The sequence below is a fragment of the Uloborus diversus genome, chromosome 4 (genome assembly GCF_026930045.1).
Source record: "Uloborus diversus isolate 005 chromosome 4, Udiv.v.3.1, whole genome shotgun sequence".
In the NCBI taxonomy this organism is placed as follows: domain Eukaryota; kingdom Metazoa; phylum Arthropoda; class Arachnida; order Araneae; family Uloboridae; genus Uloborus; species Uloborus diversus.
In genome coordinates, this window is record NC_072734.1 from 46,112,700 (window position 1) to 46,131,739 (window position 19,040).

The following is a 19,040-nucleotide window of genomic DNA, read 5'->3' on the forward strand; positions in this document are numbered from 1 at the left end:
TTGAAATCTTGAAAGCCTTCTTTATTTACAGGTTGTGGGCCAGTCTCTTATTACTCCATTTTTTTTTGGGGGGGGGGGGTAACAGGAGACAGGTGTATCTTATTACCCTATACTAACAAATTTGTTTGTTTTAGGTAAAATACAATGAGTTTGATGGTTAGTCTAAGTTTAGCAAGTTCATGGAATAATTTTTTTTTTCGACGTAGACTAAATCTAAAATCAGCTATACTCATCAGAGTAGACCATATTTAGTTGTCTGAAATGTATGATTTTATGCGTAGAATGCCTGTAAGTTACTACTAAATCACTACTACTTCATTAGATAATAAATAGCCTTGGTTCATTCATACTTAGGGACTAGAAAAAATCCCAAATAACACATACTCTAAAGACACATTTTTTTACATATTTTTGACTATACCTTAGAGAACTTTTTAAATATTTTTCGGCCACTTGGAAAATTATATTGATTTTTTTGGTCAATCCTTAGGTTATGTTCATTATTTAGAACTATCATTAAGTCTAATATTATGGTTTTTAGGACCTGGTATTATAAGAAATGAATTTCACCAACACATTTGTAAACATTAAATTTTGAGAAGAAATATTTTTTTAATGGATGAAAATGTCAAAAATTTAAAAATATTGGCGGATTCAGAATTGTTTGCAAATGTCTCTTATTACTCCACATGATTTTACCATGCTATATATGAAGAGTTGCAGCCTTAGTCTCTTATAACCCCACATGGGGTTATTAGAGACAAGAATTGATTGAAATTTTTAAACATTTTTTAACCAAAATATTTAAGTTAAATAATCGCCTAAAAATTCAAGAGGAGTCCATTTAATTCAGTTAATATGAGGTGTTTGTTTCAAAATATTTGAAATATTAGTGTTCTTACCTCTAGGTAAGATTATCTTTTTCTATTAGCTGGTTTCTTGCGGTTGGCTCTACTCTGCAACGCAACACAACACAACCATTGAACTACAACAAAAGTGGACTGTATAACTTTTATTATGACTAATTTCATACACTTGAGAGCAGCATTCTTTCAGCCGCTCTGACCTTAAACTCCCTGAATTGGTTGCAGCCAGAGGTTTTTAACTAAACATCGGTGGCGCTTTAACATACCGGGCCACGTTGAAACATATATGGTTTCAAAAATTATATGATAAACTATAGAAAAAAAAACAATTGAGAACTAACTACTATCAAGTATGCATTACTGGCAACAAATATGAAATACACATTATTAAAGTTTGTAGAATAATAAAACAGATGTAAAGAAGCCTTTTTACAAAACAATTATTTACCAATCCATTAGTAACAGTCACCTAAAGTTCATCAGTCCATATTGGGCAAAACTGCTACTTTATGAATTGGTCGGCGAAAAATTCCAGTATCGGTCTTTATGTTAACAACTCGCACATTCTGATCCGAACCAGGGAAAACTTCCATTACTCTACCTAACCTCCACCTCAGAGGAGGAACGTTGTCCTCTTTAATTAAAACTAAATCATATACTTTAATATTTGGTTGTTTTCGTACCCATTTGGATCGCTGTTGCAAAGCGGAAACATATTCATTTAACCATCGTTTCCAGAAACTCTGAAAAATCTGTTGAGTTAATTTCCAGCGATAAGAAGGGGGAATTTTTTCGTTGAGAAGATTTTCTTCTGGTATTGAAGAAAGCGATGTACCAACCAAGAAATGCCCAGGAGTAAGAGCAGACATTTCGGATGGATCCTCTGACAAAGGGCTCAACGGTCGGGAATTTAAACAAGATTCAATTTGTGTCGTTAGCGTTGAAAATTCTTCCAAAGTAAATTTTTGGTCTCCTATTGTACGTTTTAGGAGAGATTTAGCGGATTTGACAGCTGCCTCCCAAATTCCTCCAAAATGAGGGGCGGAAGGTGGATTAAAGTTCCATTTAATTCCCTCGTTGGCGAAATAATTATGAACGGGTTCTTCCTTCTGGAGAAGTGCAATAACTCTATTCAATTCTTTATTTGCAGCTACAAAATTTGACCCACAATCCGAAAATACCTCACTTGGTTTCCCTCGTCTCGCCACAAATCGTTTTAGTGCAGCTATAAAACAGTCTGCAGATAAGTTGCCAACAATTTCAATGTGCACAGCCTTTACGGCTAAACACACAAAAATACAAATGTAAACTTTTAAGGTTCTAACCCCGCGGCCAGATCGCGGTTTTACTAGAAAGGGTCCTGCAAAGTCTAGACCGGTTTTTGAAAACACTCGTGATGGCATTACTCTAGCACGCGGCAAATCAGCCATCACCTGGGTTGCTGTTTTTCCCTTGAGTTTGAAACACTTAATGCATTTCCAAATTTCCTTTTTAATGGCCGACTTAGCGTTAATTATCCAAAACTCCTTACGTATAACAGATAACAAAAGAACAGTACCCGCATGTAAATATGTTTCATGATAGGAGCGAATGATAATGGTAGTTAAGTGGTGATTCTTTGGCAGGAGAATGGGATGTTTTCTTTCATTTGAAAAAGGAGCATTTTCCAGTCTACCACCAACACGTATTACAGCATCTTCATTTATAAATGGCTTTAAGGAAAGTAATTTACTATTGGCAGGAAGTGGTTTTTTATTCTCCAAATGAATATACTCAGTGGAAAACTCTTGCTTTTGAACTATCTTCACCAAAATATTTCTAGCGGCTTTCATTTCATCACTAGTCAGATAGCCAATGTTTCGATTTTTGGGATATCGAGCATTTTTAATGAAACGTAGGCACCATGCTATCATGCGGCGTAATTTAACATATGATGAAACTTTAACAATTATTGGAAAATCAACAGACGATGTTCCATATAAACACGAAGCCTTTTTTCGCTCTTCTTTTAGAGCGTCCGTTGACAATGGTACTTCTACATGTGGAATTTCCTTGTGTCTAAGCCAAGGAGGACCAGACCACCATAAGTCAAACTTAAGCAGTTCAGAGGGTAAAAGTCCTCTACTTGCACAGTCTGCTGGATTTTGGTCTGAAGGAATCCAGCGCCAGTGTTGAATAGGAAGGATCCCTTGTATTTCAGAAACCCGGTTAGCAACAAATATTTGCCAACGTGACAGCTCATATCTTAACCATGCTAAAACGATTGTGGAATCTGTGAAGGCGTGTATTGCATCAATTTGAATATGTAATGACGAAAGAACGATTTGTAGTAAATGCACTAACAACACAGCTGAGCAAAGTTCAAGGCGTGGAATCAATATTGTTTTCAATGGTGAAACACGAGTCTTCGATGTCAACAAGCTAACTTGATGACTGGACGTATCAGAAGATTTTAAGTAAATTACTGCAGCGTATGCCTTCTCAGAGGCATCACAAAAACAATACAGTTCAATATTAGACGCTTCGTGCAAAAGAACTCTTCGAGGCACAGTTACAGGTTCTAGTTGAGAAATATCGTTGCTATAGTTAATCCATCGCTCCTTAAGGTCCGGAGGCACAGGATCATCCCACGATAACTGACATTTCCACAAATCATGAATCAAAATTTTTGCAGTTATAATAAATGGCGACAACCACCCAAGGGGGTCGAAAATGCTTGACACACTAGACAAAATAGATCTTTTTGTAGGGAAGGCTCTGTGCTTATCCGAAAAATGAATGTTATACGTAAAGTCGTCGAGCGTTGGGTTCCATCTCAATCCCAATACTTTAATAAATTTAGAATCGGCGGTACTAGAAGAACATGCGGACAAGCCCTCTGATTTGCGTAGTCTTTCCAACACAAACGAATTGTTAGTACACCACTTGTGCAATTTAAATTGTCCTCTTCTAAGGAGATCATTCAGTTCATGGATAAGATCAATCGCCTCCTCTTGCGTTTTAGCGCCAAACAGGCAGTCATCAACGTAAAAATTATGCATGATTAGATCAACTGCCTTCGGAAATCTTGCTGCCTCATCAATTGCCAGCTGTTTAAGTACTCGCGTAGCTAAATAGCTAGCAGATGCGGTACCATACGTGACAGTACACAACCTATAAGTCGAAATTGGTTTAGTGGGGTCATCCCTCCACAGAATTTTTTGAAAATCTCTATCTGCATCATGAATCTCTATCTGGCGATACATTTTTTATAAATCACTTGTAATTGCAATGTTATGACATCTAAACCTCAATAAAATAGCGAAAAGATCGTCCTGCACCTTTGGACCATTCATAAGCGTATCATTTAATGATACACCAGATGTAGTTTTTGCACTAGCATTAATAACAACTCTTAATTTTGTGGTGGAACTAGACTCATTAATTACATGATGGTGCGGAATACAATAATGAGCATTTTCTTTGCATACCGTATTGTCGATTTCCATATGCCCAAGATCGAGATACTCTGTCATGAACTTTTTGTATTGCAAATAAATGTCAGGCATTTTTAGAAGTCTTTTTTCTAGACTATGAAACATTTTAAATGCGGTGGCCTTGGAGTTACCTAACAGTTTTCTATTAGGTTTAAACGGAAGTCTAACAGAATACCTTCCTTCTTTATTGCGCGTATAATTTTCTAAGAAATGCGTTTCACAAAGCCTTTCTTCCCTTGTAAGCGATTGTGTTGACGGAATTTGTTCTAATTCCCAAAACGACTTAACTAGCTCATCTGTACTAACACTTAAACTATTAACAGAACTAGATTCTAAGTCACAACAGCTGAGCGTTGTGGCTCCTGCGATTACCCACCCTAATCTAGAACATACTGCGAACGGAAGATTTTCACCCCGTTTTATTACCTCTCCGTTTACAAGCGAAAAAAATACATTTACCCCAAATAGAATGTCTATGCTTTCTTTCTTAAAATAAGAGGGATCTGCTAACAATAAATCCTTATACTCATTAAAACATTTCACAGGCGTAGTTGAATTGGGCAATTCCCCACAAATTTTATCAATGATGTAAGCGGAGGTTACTATCTTAAATTCTGTGTCAAAATGAGAGGAAAATGCTAACTCGACTGCTCCATTGCTTAGCGTATTAAAACTTCCTAAGCAGGAAACTGAAATTTGAGCAGGGTTAATTTTCAATCCCAATTGCTTGGCACATTCTTTCCTAATGAAATTTTTTTCTGAGCCCGTATCCAGCAAACATTTACAACTTATCCACTCATTTTTAAAATTTCTAATCTTAATTACAGCAGTGCATAAAAGAACAGATGAATTGCTATTATTCATACTAGTTCCCAATTCATTACCATATGAATTATTTGCACATACTATAGACGTAACTTCATTTTTGCGATTTAACTCTAAACTCGTATCTACTGAACAAGGAATAAATTCTTTAGCACTTACAGAAGGAAACCTAGGTATCGACCTATTTTCATTTTCTTGATGTAACATACTGTGGTGCCTCTTCCCACATTTGAAACAAGTATTACCACTTTTACATTTTCTAATTAGATGCACATTAGAGAGGCAATTAAAACACAGTTTATTTTGTTTTATGAAATCAAATCTTTGCGGTACAGATAGACTGCGAAATTTTGCACACTTTGATAAGTAATGATTATCTTTACAATATGAACATACAGAAACCGCAACCAAAGCGTTAACTTTAGAACTTGTGGGATTTTGAACTTTACCGACTGAACCCTTACTGTTTTGAATTGTTCTAGCGTAACTTTTTAGAAACTCTATTAACTCCCTAAGTTTCGGAATTTCAGAATTCTTCGACTGGCGTTCCCACCATAATTTAGTGGAAGTATCTAATTTTTGTAATATTAAATACAACATTAAGGTATCCCCAAATTTATCAACCGATTGACCCAGCGTTTCTAATGAACGAATTATTTCGTTGACATTATCTACTAAAGTCAACAAAGCAGAAGCGGATTCATTTTGAATGCTTTGAAGATCCAAAAAGCGTTTAATGTGAGCAAAAGTTTGCTCTCTTGTATTTGAGTATCGTTCATCTAACAAATTATACGCAATTTTAAAATTACTATCAGATATTGGAATAGAATTTACAATTTTCGCAGCATCACCTTTTAACGAGGTTTTTAAATATTGAAGCTTTTGAGCATCAGATAGAGATTCATTTTTTGTTACTGTTGCATTAAAAAGATCTTTAAACGTTAGCCAGTCGATAATATTGCCACTGAAATTGGGCAAGGAAAGTTTCGGCAGCTTTATTGTTTCACTTCCGTAATTTGTTTTATCTGCGCTATTTAAACTGGAGACGTTTAATTCTGGTTTCTTCTGCTCGTTCAGTTTTTTCTCAGCACGAAATTTAATTAGTATTACTTTTTCGTTATACGCAAAAACACTTTCTAACTCGCTATCTAATTCTTCAAGATTTTCAATTAGCGCTTCAACCTTATCGTCAATATCTTTCAATTCAGCCTCTTTTTGCTTTAACAGTTCTAAATTTTCAGATATTTCCTCAAAGTTAACGTCTTGTTCTTTTAGATTGCCTTCAATTTTCTTTACGTAATTTGTCACTGCTCTTCTTACGATAGAACGTTTTGCTTTAACGCGTGTCAACTCAATTTCATTTTCCTTCGCGTCTTTAGACATTTTCTGATTATTTAGCAGTCACTAATTTCAAACTTGAAATTGCTACTCACCTCCTTTCATGTAAAGCTTCGAATCGTAATGCGTAAGTTGTTTCACTCCATGCGTCTTCAACTTGCGTTACATTTCTTCACGAGCCGTTCTTTTTAATATCCGGCTCGACGGACCATGTTCTTACCTCTAGGTAAGATTATCTTTTTCTATTAGCTGGTTTCTTGCGGTTGGCTCTACTCTGCAACGCAACACAACACAACCATTGAACTACAACAAAAGTGGACTGTATAACTTTTATTATGACTAATTTCATACACTTGAGAGCAGCATTCTTTCAGCCGCTCTGACCTTAAACTCCCTGAATTGGTTGCAGCCAGAGGTTTTTAACTAAACATAGGTGGCGCTTTAACAATTAGTATACATTTTATTATTATTATTATTTTTTTGTCTCTTATTACCCGTTTTGTCTCTCATTACCCTCGCTCCCCTAGTTTTTGTTGATTTGTTTACAAAATCAAATATATCTTCATAAAATTTTCAAGTAAAAAGCTGGTAGCTCATGTTTTATCAGATCTACATGAACTTTTTCACGAAAAATAATAATAATAATACTGATCATGTGATTGATATTGGGCAAAAAATAATAGTCACAGCAGTTTTCTTCAGCTTGTTAAAAGTAAGCATGCACTATATGTTACTGCAAATCCTTTTTGATGATTTTAAAGCTTTTTTTTTTTTTTTTTTTGCCTTTTTTATCTTTATACATAAAGGTTTACGCTCTGTCCGGATGTCCGGGGTAAACTTCAAAACTACTGGAGGGATTTTAACCATTTTTTCACCATAGATAGCTACATAATCGGGGAACAACTTAGGCTATAATTTGTTCCTTAAAAACTTAGTTTTAAAAAGTTATGGTGGAAAACAGCAAATTTCATGTAATATCCCCATTCAATGATTAAATATAAAATCCATTGTTAGGAAAATTCGTTGCCTAACAACAGGAATGTTAAAAGTAATCATAATGTAAATTTTGAATCAAGGCCTCTCTGGAGCAAACATGACATTTATAGCTTTCTTAGGAGTTGCATCCTTATCTTTATACATAAAGGTCTAAGCTCTGTCCGGATGTCCGGGGTAAACTTCAAAACTACTGGAGGGATTTTAACCATTTTTTCACCATAGATAGCTACATAATCGGGGAACAACTTAGGCTATAATTTGTTCCTTAAAAACTTAGATTTCAAAAGTTATGGTGGAAAACAGCAAATTTCATGTAATTTCCCCATTGAATGATTAAATATAAAATCTGCGGCAACAAATATTGACAACTCAACTTCTTGCTATTGAAGTGAAGTGAAGCGCTACATGTTGTCATCGCGCCAAGTTACTCGCGCCTCGCACTCGTACGAATCACGTGCAGATAATCCTCAGAATCTTTACCATTTCTTTTCCCTTCTTGTATTGTCCAAAAATGTTTGAATAAATGTGTCACTTTTGTGTAACTTCGTTTTCTTCATGAACTTAACACGCCAACCTGCCGTAAATTGGTGACCCGAGGACTTAAAAAAAAGTGAATGCAGTTAATATCTTGATGCAGCCTTAAGAATGCCGTAAATTGGTGACCTGAGGACTTATTAAAAAAAATGTATGCAGTTAATGTTATCTGGATGCAGCCTTAAGAATGCGTGTTAATGAAGCATTTTGCGTCATTGTTTTCCTGAGGACTTTGATTAGTAAGGTTTTGCATTTGGAACTACTGCTGTGAATTAGCGATGACTGCTCCCGATCAACAAAATCAGGTTGCGAAAGTTGCACTTCGCATACCACCAAGTTTTACCTCTGGCCCTCAAACCTCAACCTCATTAATAAATGCCGCAAAGTCAAGCAGTCAGTGGAAATCAACCTCATGGGCCTGGTGTTCCACAAAATTTTAGTACAACACCTCACCCTCCTGTTGATCACTCACTTGGTCCCCAGTAGCAGCAGCAACAACAACAGCAACAACAGCAGCAGCAGCAGCAACAACAGCAGCAGCAGCAACAACAGCAGCAGCAGCAGCAACAGCAATCTCCAGTCTCTCAACAAGCTCTACAGCAGCAGGCACAGCAACAGCCCCAGCAACAACCACAGGCTCAACAGCAGCAGCAACAAGCATCGCAACAACCACAGCAACAGCCTCAGCAGCAACCTGTACCCCAGCAACAAACACAACAGCAGCCGCATCAGCAACAAGCCGGATCCCAGCAGTCTCCCGCTAGCCAACAACAATCGAGCATACAGCACAGCAGACTGCTAATCAGCCTCATCAGTCCTAAAGCAATTTCAATATTTCTCAGAGCACCACTCCCCAGCCTCAAGTGTACACTACCCAATCTGCTACGTAAACCAATTACCTCACCGAGTGGTTCTTCATTGAAACCTACAACTCCTTCATCAGAGGATGAAACAACTGTTCAACCAAGGACTACACGTTCTGGACGTCATGTGAATTTTCCCGCAAGATATCGTTGACACTGGGAGGGGAGTATGCGGCAACAAATATTGACAACTCAACTTCTTGCTATTGAAGTGAAGTGAAGCGCTACATGTTGTCATCGCGCCAAGTTACTCGCACCTCGCACTCGTACGAATCACGTGCAGATAATCCTCAGAATCTTTACCATTTCTTTTCCCTTCTTGTATTGTCCAAAAATGTTTGAATAAATGTGTCACTTTTGTGTAACTTCGTTTTCTTCATGAACTTAACACGCCAACCTGCCGTAAATCCATTGTTGGGTAAATTCGTTGCCTAACAACAGGAATGTTAAAAGTAATCACAATGTAAAATTTGAATCAAGGCCTCTCTGGAGCAAGCATGACATTTATAGCTTTCTTAGGAGTTGCATCCTTATCTTTATACATAAAGGTCTAATCTCTGTCCGGATGTCCGGGGTAAACGTCAAAACTACTGGAGGGATTTCAGCCTTTTTTTCACCATGGATAGCTAGATAATCGGGGAACAACTTAGGCTATAATTTGTTCCTTAAAAACTTAGATTTCAAAAGTTATGGTGGAAAACAGCAAATTTCATGTAATTTCTCCATTGAATGATTAAATATAAAATGCATTGTTGGGTAAATTCGTTGCCTAACAACAGGAATGTTAAAAGTAATCACAATGTAAAATTTGAATCAAGGCCTCTCTGGAGCAAGCATGACATTTATAGCTTTCTTAGGAGTTGCATCCTTATCTTTATACATAAAGGTCTAAGCTCTGTCCGGATGTCCGGGGTAAACGTCAAAACTACTGGAGGGATTTCAACCATTTTTTCACCATAGATAGCTACATAATCGGGGAACAACTTAGGCTATAATTTGTTCCTTAAAAACTTAGATTTCAAAAGTTATGGTGGGAAACAGCAAATTTCATGTAATTTCCCCATTGAATGATTAAATATAAAATCCATTGTTGGGTAAATTCGTTGCCTAACAACAGGAATGTTAAAAGTAATCACAATGTAAAATTTGAATCAAGGCCTCTCTGGAGCAAGCATGACATTTATAGCTTTCTTAGGAGTTGCATCCTTATCTTTATACATAAAGGTCTAATCTCTGTCCGGATGTCCGGGGTAAACGTCAAAACTACTGGAGGGATTTCAACCATTTTTTCACCATAGATAGCTACATAATCGGGGAACAACTTAGGCTATAATTTGTTCCTTAAAAACTTAGATTTCAAAAGTTATGGTGGAGAACAGCAAATTTCATGTAATTTCCTCATTGAATGATTAAATATAAAATCCATTGTTGGGTAAATTCGTTGCCTAACAACAGGAATGTTAAAAGTAATCACAATGTAAAATTTGAATCAAGGCCTCTCTGGAGCAAGCATGACATTTATAGCTTTCTTAGGAGTTGCATCCTTATCTTTATACATAAAGGTCTAAGCTCTGTCCGGATGTCCGGGGTAAACGTCAAAACTACTGGAGGGATTTCAACCATTTTTTCACCATAGATAGCTACATAATCGGGGAACAACTTAGGCTATAATTAGTTCCTTAAAAACTTAGATTTCAAAAGTTATGGTGGAAAACAGCAAATTTCATGTAATTTCTCCATTGAATGATTAAATATAAAATGCATTGTTGGGTAAATTCGTTGCCTAACAACAGGAATGTTAAAAGCAATCACAATGTAAAATTTGAATCAAGGCCTCTCTGGAGCAAGCATGACATTTATAGCTTTCTTAGGAGTTGCATCCTTATCTTTATACATAAAGGTCTAAGCTCTGTCCGGATGTCCGGGGTAAACGTCAAAACTACTGGAGGGATTTCAACCATTTTTTCACCATAGATAGCTACATAATCGGGGAACAACTTAGGCTATAATTTGTTCCTTAAAAACTTAGATTTCAAAAGTTATGGTGGAAAACAGCAAATTTCATGTAATTTCTCCATTGAATGATTAAATATAAAATGCATTGTTGGGTAAATTCGTTGCCTAACAACAGGAATGTTAAAAGCAATCACAATGTAAAATTTGAATCAAGGCCTCTCTGGAGCAAGCATGACATTTATAGCTTTCTTAGGAGTTGCATCCTTATCTTTATACATAAAGGTCTAAGCTCTGTCCGGATGTCCGGGGTAAACGTCAAAACTACTGGAGGGATTTCAACCATTTTTTCACCATAGATAGCTACATAATCGGGGAACAACTTAGGCTATAATTTGTTCCTTAAAAACTTAGATTTCAAAAGTTATGGTGGAAAACAGCAAATTTCATGTAATTTCTCCATTGAATGATTAAATATAAAATCCATTGTTGGGTAAATTCGTTGCCTAACAACAGGAATGTTAAAAGCAATCACAATGTAAAATTTGAATCAAGGCCTCTCTGGAGCAAGCATGACATTTATAGCTTTCTTAGGAGTTGCATCCTTATCTTTATACATAAAGGTCTAATCTCTGTCTGGATGTCCGGGGTAAACGTCAAAACTACTGGAGGGATTTTAACCATTTTTTCACCAAACATACGAGGGTCATCTGAAAAGTTTCCGACCTTGATATGAAGATGGCAGCACTAGTAATTCAAAGTGGGGTGTCCTTATTTAGGCGTTCTTTGGTAGCTCGGAACCGAAATTGGCGCGAATTTGAGCTCAAATTGTTTGTTTGTCAGCCATTTTTTTGAGTTGATGTTACAGTTTTTGTGAAAATGGAAAAAATCGAATATCGAGCTGTCATTTGCTACTTGTTTTTGAAGGGGAATACGCCTGCCCAGATTAAAGATGAGTTGGACGCTGTGTATGGGGACTCTGCTCCATCATCTACCACAGTCAAATTTTGGGTAGCAGAATTTAAACGTGGCCGTACCAGCTTGGGTGATGATGAACGTTCGGGTCGGCCCAAAACTGCTACCACTGACGAAAACATCGCCAAAGTTCATCAGATGGTGCTGGATGACCGTAGATTGAAGGTTAGGGAGATAGCAGAAGCTATGAATATCTCCAAGGAACGTGCTTGCCACATTTTGAACGAAGAATTGGGCATGCGCAAGCTGGCCGCACGTTGGGTGCCGCGTTTGCTCACTTTGGACCAGAAACGGGTCCGAATGAACAGTTGCAATGCTCTGTTGGCGCTATTCCGGCGCAACAAAACGGAATTTTTCCGACGACTGATCACTGTAGATGAAACCTGGATTCACCACTACACCCCTGAAACAAAAACGCAGTCAAAACAGTGGACTGCAAAGGGAGAACCAGCTCCAAAAAAGGCCAAGACAGTTCCTTCTGCTGGGAAAGTGATGGCAACTGTTTTTTGGGATAGCCATGGAATTATATTCATAGACTATCTTGAAAAGGGTAAAACCATTACAGGAGCATACTATGCGACTTTACTTGACAAATTAAACAATGAAATTGAAGAAAAACGGCCTCATTTGAAAAAGAAAAAAGTCCTTTTTCATCAAGACAATGCTCCAGCACACACCTCAGCAGTTTCAATGGCCAAAATCCATGAATTGAAATATGAACTGATTGAGCACCCACCCTACTCACCAGACCTGGCCCCAAGTGACTTTTTCTTGTTCCCTAAGCTGAAAGAAGCTCTTGGCGGACAAAGGTTTTCTTCAAATGAAGAGGTAATCGACTTCGTGAACAGTTATTTCGAAGAGAAAGACTCATCGTACTATTTGGATGGGTTAAAAGGATGGGAGCATCGCTGGATCAAGTGTGTGGACTTACAAGGAGACTATGTTGAAAAATAATAGCCAACTTGGAAGGTAAATATTGTTTTTCTTCGTTAGGTCGGAAACTTTTCAGACAACCCTCGTAGTTACATCACCATATATAGAGTAAAGAAATATACATAGAGAGGCCCCATCTATGGTAAGAAGGAGATGAAATTGAAGCCGGAATTGTGGGGTACAGCGGTGCAATGATTAGCGGGGTTATGATAACGTGATCACTTCGCGAGTATAGTTTTCACCAATCTTTTAAAGAGACCGTATAAAGTAGCTGGCGGATTGGTTTGAATTTTAATTCATGTATTAATGCAATTTCAAAAACGTGCTCCATAAACTTGCAACAATATCTAAGTTTAAATTAACAACCAATTTAGATTCAGTAATGGAATGTTTGGAATCAAGATGTATCATAAAATGCTTAGCAAGAAGCTAAGGATCTTTGGATATAGTGGTGAAACTTCCGGCTTCAATTTCTTAGTATAGCAGGGCCTCTCTATGTAATTTCTTTACTCTATGTGATTAAACATAAAACCCTTTTTTACAAAAATTCGTTGCCTAACAACAGCAATATTAAAAGTAATCGTAATGAAAATTTTGAATCAAGGCTTCTCCGGAGCAAACATGAGTTTAAAGTCATTTAAACATTTGGAAACTCTACGTTTCGCACCCTGAGGGTAGGAGAGCTTTAGTTCAGAGTTAAAGCTTATAGTAGAGAGCTTTTTTTTCTTCTTCTGTGTGCGTGTGTGTACTATTTAATTAAATGAAGCGCACGGTTTTTTTAGTGATCTTTGTTTTTGTTAGTTCATATTTTGTAAATTCTTCAAAATTTTAATATGCTTAAATTCGTGCTTTCGCTTCTAAATGAATATTCGTTGGTTCTTTACACTTATTGCTATTTTACTTTTATGGGTAAGGAAGAAGCTTGATTTTTAATCACGTCAAAGTGGTGTGTTTTGAGTTCTTTGAGTTAAACAGAAAACGAAAGAAAGTAGCAATTGTTTCTTACAATTATTACTAACCCAGGCAACGCCGGGTACATTTGCTAGTATTTTAATATAAATTAAGGGTAAATTAGGAAAAATAATTATTTGCAGAAAATTTTGCAGTTAGGATTTGTGTTCTGAGAAAGCTTTTCATTTTATCTTAGTCTGGGTGTGGATTTGTATTGTGTTTAAATAAAGAAATATATTAAAAAACAAACAACAATTCTGAATTACAGATTGATGTATGGCATGCTTTTTATTCATCATCTATACTATAATTAATCTGTCCATTAGCGTGTTTCATACTTAGTTGTAGTAATTTTTTTTATTAGATCATAACATGCATTCAAAACTCACAAATGATAATTGTTAATTCTGAAAGTATTTTTGGTTCAAACAAAATAAATTTGTTCTATTGTATTGTATGTCATGAACATCTGATTGTAATGACTGATGTATAAGTATTTTCAAATTTAAATAGATGGAACAGCAATGATTGGAAGAATTGTTTTTGCATGGCTGAAAGGGTATGTTGTTTAAAATAATGTTAAAATTATTTATCCTATGAATATGAAAAGTAAAAGTTTTATCTTTGTGTTAAATTTAAATGTCAAAATTAATATTAGATGTACAAATAGCAGAACATGCAGGCTTGTATTTCATGGTTACTAGACACCCCTTTTTCTTTACAAAAATCATATGTATTAAAACCCAATCATATATATTTATCTCTGAATGTATGTTACTGAAACTCCTCAAGAACAGCTGATAATTGAGGGCCAAACCAAGTACAAAGATATTTAAAATTTTGAGGATCCTGGATGGCCTGGTTTTATCTTTGTATGATTTTAATTAGCAGACATACTAATTAAAATGCCAATTTTCTGCAATTTTTTTTTCACCCAATTCACCCCCATTTTCACCTGGTTAGAGGGAAAATAGGTTAAGTAAGACGCATTTTACTAACTGAAGTTGCCGCGGGCAGCAAGAAGAGAGCAAAGCTCTTGAGGTTCACTGCTGAAGGTGGTATACTTGAGGGTAGTGAAGGTGTTTACCAACCCCCTGTGGGCTGCTAATGTAGCCACCTCAGAATCTATAGTTTTTATATATTTTCTGACATAAATAGTCAACCTTCCCAAATTTCTTGGCCTAAACTCTGCAAATGTCTAAATATTGCTTAAGATTCAACTTGTACACAATGAAGTTTACCATTAAATACTAAATGTGAATGTAAGATGGAAATGACATTAGAAATGTTTTTTATATAAAAGGAAAAAAAAAAGAATCCGATTTTTATTTTAATGTTCGTTTTAAGGCAGAATAAGAAATTCTAAAAGAAAGCTAGTTCTTTCTTTCAACAGGTATAAAAGTATGCTGGGCCGCAGATAATACAATTGCTGCACTTAAAGTTTAGCTCAAAATATGCTTCTACATAAACTTAAAAGCAGTTTTGCCCTTATACTTTTTCATAAAATTTTTATGCTTCATTGACTTTAGATAGTTAACATAAAAGTAATATTTGAAACGTTTAACTCATTGTGCATCCAACATAAATTTACCAAAATCTAAATGCACAAAACCGCTACAAAAATACACAAAAAAGAATAGTAAAAACTCGTGTAAATGGCATAAAACGGCACAGTTTACTGCAAATAGTCACTGGTCCTGCCCTGCACTGTTCAGAATTTGATTTCAAGATGGTACAAATCAGTTTCTATTGTCCCAAACCAGCAGACCACCAATAATATTGAATTCTGTTTAAAGGCTCAACTTATCTAAGGAAAATTTGAATTAAAAATTATAATTGTGTTTATGTTATGCATTACAGTAGCCATATGACAGGTTTCATTATACTTGCTTTTAGTGTGCATTCTATTAAACATTTGAGGCACATGTGGTTCCATTTAAAGCCACTTAGCTGAGTATTTTTTTTTCTGTCAACTGACCTATTGTTTTCCAACAGAACCTACTTGATCTTTCCCAGTAATTTTTTGCTCTGTGCCTCAAAGCGTTAATCTGTCATTTAAAACCTTCTTTTCAATATTTATATATATATATTTTTTTTTTACAAATGCACATTATATGTCTTAAACTATATTACTATATAGTGAAACAGTAGAACCTCATTATAGCAGAAGCCTCAAGTAAACAAGAACTGCCTAAAAATTTTAAAAAGAATTTTAAATAAAAAATAATTATTAAATGAAAACAAAAAACCTGACTGCGTAAAAACCAAAAAAAAAAAAAAAGAAAGAAAGAAAGAAAAATATATAAGCCCAGTAGTGTTAAATGTTATTAATTACTACTGAATAACTACACCATTGAAATAGTTTTATAATCAATACACACATAAGCAAATCATAAATTCTAAAGCAAAATAGAAGGATCAACAGTTGGGACCCATTCAAATTTTAGGGGGTTCCTTGATTAATCAAAAAGGAATGGGCCCCGCTACTTAGGGACAAACATACATACATACATAGACTCATAAACACATTACCGTCATTTGCGTCATGCACATGCAGTCGAGTAAAAATAAAGCACACCCACACACATTAATTTTTAACATTTAAAATGTCTTTCTCATTAGATATTAGGTATTGCACCTTTTTGATTCTCATAAGATTTTTTTTTTAATAATAGAGTGATAATGCAACGTTCCAAAATGTGTGAACAAATCTGACCTGAAATTTACAAAATTCAAAAATTCCAATTTCTTGGCTTGAGCTGTACAAATTTGAGAAAATTGACTGTAAATAATGAAGAAATTAAAAATACCAAGGAAGTGCCAGTATGTCTTTTTTCTTACCCTTGAAACACTAATAAATAAAGATAATAAAGCTAAGAATATGAGGTAATAATTATTCAGAAAAAAGAAGAAAAACGTAACTGGTACTGTCAGTAGAAGAAGTATTCATGGAATGAGTTTTGATGCAATGTTATTTGGATGTTGTCAATCGATGCTCTGTTTCTCATTATAAGGGTGTCCGAAAAGTCCTTGACACATTTTAAAAATTCATGGAAAAGCAACAAACTGTTGTATGAATATACGGTTTTCTTACTTTGAGGATACAGCAATTGCTTATGTAATTACTTCTTTTTTTTCTTTTTTTTAGTTCTGTCATAAAGAGTGAAAAAATCTAGAAATATCTTTGTTTGCTAAAATTATTGTACCTTAGAAAATTAAGTGAGACATTTTGAATTTCTTATACATATTCTATTCTCAAATTTTGTATTTTGAAACAACAAAAATGTTTTTTTTTTAATTTTTTTTTAAGTAAAACATTCAAACAGAGTGATTTTTCAAAAAGCTAATATTGTAGCTTATTTTCAGTGAGTTATTATAAGAAATAGTAATAATAAAAACATACATTATTTGTTTTTCAGGACAAAACTAGATTGTGACTGCAAAAAATGGAGGTGAGAATAAAGCTACTTCAACGCTTTTACTCCATTTCATTTTCTCAATAAATGAAATTGTTCTTAAAATTCTGTTTATTTATAAATAAGAACTAGTATATTTTTTATTTTAATGAAAATGTTTGTATTTTTTATTATAATTTTCTCTCCTACTTATATGCAAAGAATTTCTAGTAGTCTGGCACAGTAACTGAATCTGCCATCTGGCACAGTAACTGCATCTGCCATCTCGCACAGTAACTGCACCTGCCACCTGGCACAGTAACTGCATCTGCCATCTGGCACAGTAACTGCATCTGCCACAGTAACTGCATCTGCTATTGATACCTTAAACACACCACAATCTAACAAATAAATGAGTACAAATAAAAATTAAAAATCTGATTCTTAAGAGAGTTTACTTGCTGATCTAAGCCCTACAAACTGAAAATATTTAAATTCTTTTTTTTTTCAATCTTTTAATTCTGATTTGCTGTAACTTGTAAAAGGATTTTTATTTTGCATTTTGCATTTTTACTTTGAAATTTCCTGTTAATATAATTTAACTTTAAGATTCTCAAGAATCTGCATAAAACTTGTTGCTACAAAGTAGCATTACCAATAAACTTCAACTAACTTTTCTTCAATTTTAGGCATCTAAACGTATATGTATTCGCGTGAAATACACACCACCACCTCAGTCAATTCCAGCCGAGGACTGCAGTTTCATGCTTATTAGCACTCATCAGCCCGGCATAGGAGTGACTGAGCTGGAGGTGGAAAACCTCTTAAGGAAGCCTAAACAAACTGGTAGCTAATACAGAATTAGCACTTGACCAGAGGAGTGACCAAAACAATGGTTCGGTTCAATTCGAATGTTTAAGGTAAGGCAGTTATGTAACTTACTGAGCACATGTATTTGCTTGAAAATTTATTGTTATACTTTACACACAGTTTTTTAGCCTACTTTCCCAGTAAAAATCAGGAGAAAGAAGAAAAAAGCATGAAAGAATGCTTAATACATCTTGAAAATATCCCAAAAAACAAAAAAAAGTCAAAAATAAATAAAATAGTTAGATAAATATTGAAAAATTAAAAATTGGAAAGTAGGGTAATGAGATGGGGGAAAATGTCTGTCTGTCTGTCCCCCCCCCCCCCCCCCCTAATAACTTTTGAATGAATAGTCCGATTCGAACAAATTTTTTTTTGTTAGAAAGATCTCAGCAAGGACATCTCATTCCCATCTCATTCCCCCATTCATTTTTTGATTTGAACAATTTTTCGTTCAATTTTGAACAGTTCAAAAAAACTTAACATTAGCGCTTACGGGGAAATTCAAATCAAAACTAAATCTTGAACTTAGAAGCGAAGTGACTCCAAACAAACTTTGTAGGTAAAAGCTTTTGATGAAATACATGTATCGAAAATATCTTTTTGATTTGAGCAAGTTTTCATTCAATTTTGAACAGTTCAAATCTCTTAACATTAGCGCCTAAGGGGAAACTGAAAGTCATTATAGATTCCGAACTTAAAGGCGGATTTACTTCAAACAAACTTTGTTGGAAATAGCTCTTGACGACCTACTCCCGACTCGGCTCCGAGAATTTAGAGGCACCTGACTCCGACTCTGACTCCTGTGCCCGACAATTAATCGAACTCCGACTCCCCGACTTCGGCTCTGACTTCGTAGCTTTGGCAAACATTTATACACGGAGGACAAATGACTGACTCCGATTCTTGGATATTCGACTCCAACTCTTTTATCCGAAAATGAGATTGACTCCGACTCTGACTACGCTGCTGTGGTTTTAACTGTGAAATAATTATTGTTTATATGACTTGTTTTTATTTTCACGCTAAAGTTTTAATTTAGGTATTCAGTTTTCAGCGAATAAACTC

At 35.3% G+C, this 19,040-nt stretch overlaps 1 protein-coding gene across 2 annotated transcripts in view; it reads left to right on the forward strand.

Annotated features, from left to right (window-relative positions):
- LOC129220245 (RUS family member 1-like) overlaps positions 1-19,040 on the forward strand; it is a 75,450-nt gene that overhangs the window by 19,081 nt on the left and 37,329 nt on the right. For both annotated transcript variants that reach the window (XM_054854612.1, XM_054854613.1), the window contains 2 exons: positions 14,224-14,269; positions 17,130-17,162. In XM_054854612.1, the coding sequence (XP_054710587.1) occupies positions 14,224-14,269; positions 17,130-17,162 (79 nt within the window). The remainder of the gene's footprint in view (positions 1-14,223; positions 14,270-17,129; positions 17,163-19,040) is intronic.